Here is a 3,456-nt window from a genome sequence, read left to right as displayed (position 1 = left end):
CGGCACTACCTAATGAATGGCGCAGATTGATCACCCTTATGCAATTCAATGTGGTAAGTGATGAAGATCACAGTGTTCACTGCCTAATGAGATCGATCATACGTGTGCCATCCACGGAGGGAAATGACAAACCGCTCTCTCTCTCTCTCTCTCTCTCTCTCTCTCTCTCTCTCTCTGGTATGGACGATACTATATTTCATTAGAGAGCTACCAAAGCATCAAACTCAGCTAACTTCAAAGCCTGTAAGCTTTCAGCTATGTTTTCTAAGCTCCTAATGTGGTTTCTCCTCATGAGACTCGCTGCTTCTGAAGGCGACTACAATTTCATTTACAACGGATTCCGCGGCGCTAACATAAGCCTGGACAGCTCTGCAGTGATCACATCCAATGGCCTCCTGCTTCTCACCAATTCCACAAATCAAAAGGGCCACGCCTTCTACCCCAATCCCCTTCACTTCAAACCTTCACACGGTAAAACTCAATCTTTCTCTATCAATTTTGTCTTTGCGATCATGCTCCGATATCCGAGTGTGAGTGCCTCTGGGATCGCCTTCATGATCTCACCTACAAAAGAGTTCCCAGGAGGTGAACTAGGCCAATTCTGGGGCATCTTCAATCCGACAAACATAGGCAATTCATCAAATCACATAGCTTCCATCGAGCTTGACACAGCTCTTGATCCAGTTTTCGGTGATATCAATGATAACCATGTTGGAATCAACATCAATGGCTTAGTTTCTAACATATCCGCTCCTGCAGCTTACTTTACTAATAGTGGTGGGTTTAAGAATTTAAGCCTGGTAAGCGGAGAACCTATGCATGTCTGGATAGAATATAATGGTGTCCAAAACCAAGTCAATGTAACACTATCTCCTATCGACTTACCTAAACCTGATCGTCCACTCTTGTCATGGACGGTGGATCTTTCATCGATTGTGTTAGATGACATGTATATCGGTTTCTCCGCATCTACCAAAGTGGCTCCAGTAACTCATTACATCTTGGGGTGGAGCTTCAAGATGAATGGTCAGGCTCAGGCCCTTGATCCCTTCCACCTTCCTAAGCTTCCACGGATAGGATCCAAAAAGAAATCAGGGCTTTTAACAATTGGGTTACCCGCAATTGTTCCATTTTTCACGTTAATGGCCATCTCGGCTGTCAGTCTCATCGTGAGAAGGAAGATCAAGTTCACTGAAGTACTAGAGGACTGGGAGCGTGAATATGGAACCCATCGGTTTTTGTACAAGGATCTATACATGGCCACTAAGGGCTTCACAGACAAAGAGCTCCTGGGGGTCGGAGGTTTTGGAAGGGTTTACCGAGGAGTTTTATCGGCCTCAAAGGTCGAAGTGGCTGTGAAGAGAGTTTCTCACGAATCTCGACAAGGGATGCGGGAATTCATATCCGAGATCATGAGCTTGGGTCGCCTCCGTCACCGGAACTTGGTCCAACTTCTGGGTTACTGCCGGCGAAAGAAAGAGCTCCTACTGGTCTATGATTTCATGCCCAATGGGAGTTTGGACAAGTTACTCTTTAACCATCCAAATTCAATGCTGAGCTGGAATCGACGGTTTCGGATAATCAAAGGAGTAGCTTCAGGGCTTCTCTACTTGCATGAGGAATGGGAGCAGGTGGTCCTTCACAGAGACATCAAAGCCAGCAATGTTTTATTAGACAGTGAGATGAACGGTAGATTAGGTGACTTCGGCCTTGCCAGATTGTACGATCATGGGACTGATCCACAGACGAGCCACGTGGTGGGGACCTTCGGATATCTTGCACCGGAGCTGACTAGGATCGGGAAGGCCACCAGAAGCACTGACGTGTTCGCATTCGGAGTTTTCATGCTCGAGGTTGCTTGTGGGAGGAGGCCCATCGATCTCCGATTATCGGCGTATGAGGGGATCTTGGTCGAATGGGTGTCCGAATGCTGGAGGAGAGGGACAATACTAGACGCGGCGGATCAAAAACTGGGACATGACTATGAGGTGGAGGAGATGGAGCTGGTGCTGAAGCTTGGATTGCTATGTTCACATCCGTTGTCGTCTGCAAGGCCAAGCATGCGGCAAGTAATGCAGTATTTGGACCACGATGCACCTTTACCCAAGCTCTCATCCGATGGTTTGGGTGCAGCAATCGTGGCCGTGGGCCAGTATAAAGGGTCCGATGATCTACGCTTCTCATGTCCTTCTTCTTTGGAACAGGGGTTTGGAAGCACGACATCGGTCCAAGAATCGGTTCTCTCCGATGGCCGTTGATGGACATTGGTAAGGCGTGATTCGGAAATCGACTAGTTGAGGTTGCTTCCTTTGTAATCTGTCGTAATTTTATTTTTATTTTTTTTATTTTTATTTTTATTATTTATTATTATTATTATTTTTTGTTTTAGCGTTGCTGCGGCTTGGTAAAAACGTAGTGGAAGTTCACTTCATAGATTTCGTAAACATAAGACTTCATAAAGGCGTAGATAATGGTAGATGTGAGTCGACATACCATGTGGGGGAGTTCTGTATATCTATATATTTTGTGACTATCTTTTGATGATTCAAACCATTCATACGATGAGCCTATCTTTTGATGATTCAAACCGTTCACATGATGAGCCTCACCTTTGATTTGAGGCCCATAATATCAACTTTTTGTATCTCGGGACCATGGCCCCGCTTGTGCAAAGTGAGAGCCCGAATCGTAGTGCAAAAATATTCAACCGGAGAATTTTTTAACTCCTCTGTTACGTACACCAAGAGTAGGTATACACCGTTCACTTAGCATGCATAGAAACTTGGTGGGAAACCAACACATTTCATAATGAGATCTAGCGAGGTGTCGATGATCAGACTCGAGGCTAGAGGCCAAACGTGTAAACGAACACCTTAATTTGGTCAAACATGTATGCTATTAAGATTAGTGTTGTGCGTGCCACGGCTGTACATGACTCGAATTCAATTGCTTGCAATACCAGGAGTCAAATTAGCCTGATTAGTATTAGGCCTGTGAAAATTGATTTGACTTTTCAACCACCAATGTTGCAGCGAATAGGAATTTTGAAGGGAAGGGTTAGTCCTTCAACGGGATCCATTTTCTTCGCATTAAGAGCTTTCTTACAACAGTGACAAGTGGTTCTCAGGTTTCTCAGTAATACAATGATGCACAAGTAAGATTACAAACTAAAGGTTAGACACTGATTTTATTGATTTATATATAAGAACATTATAATCAGCAAATAAAAGTTGGACTAAGCAAAGAAAAATAAAGCAAATTACATTCGTCTCTGTGTACAGAACAATTTAGGTATATACTTTGCAAGACATGATTAGTGTGATTTACCAAGTATGGACTTGGTGATCAGTATCCAAGAATGGAAATCGTGGATATTTAATCTACTCCTATGGCGTAATGCAACGAGAGTGTTGGATAGTAGTAGATCTAAGCTAAATTAAATTTCAGACTTGTTGC

The 3,456-nt window shown here is 43.9% G+C and overlaps 1 protein-coding gene across 1 annotated transcript; it reads left to right on the top strand.

The window, feature by feature from the left end:
- Nucleotides 1-232: 232 nt before the first annotated feature.
- Nucleotides 233-2,349, top strand: LOC131243799 (L-type lectin-domain containing receptor kinase IV.1-like). The gene has a single exon (XM_058243381.1). The coding sequence runs from the start codon at nucleotides 258-260 to the stop codon at nucleotides 2,256-2,258; it is 2,001 nt and encodes a 666-aa protein (XP_058099364.1). The 5' UTR covers nucleotides 233-257; the 3' UTR covers nucleotides 2,259-2,349.
- Nucleotides 2,350-3,456: the final 1,107 nt, after the last annotated feature.

This window comes from Magnolia sinica, chromosome 4, assembly GCF_029962835.1.
Source record: "Magnolia sinica isolate HGM2019 chromosome 4, MsV1, whole genome shotgun sequence".
NCBI lineage: Eukaryota > Viridiplantae > Streptophyta > Magnoliopsida > Magnoliales > Magnoliaceae > Magnolia > Magnolia sinica.
Note: the sequence above shows the minus strand (reverse complement) of the source record. Positions and strands in the feature narration are given on the sequence as shown.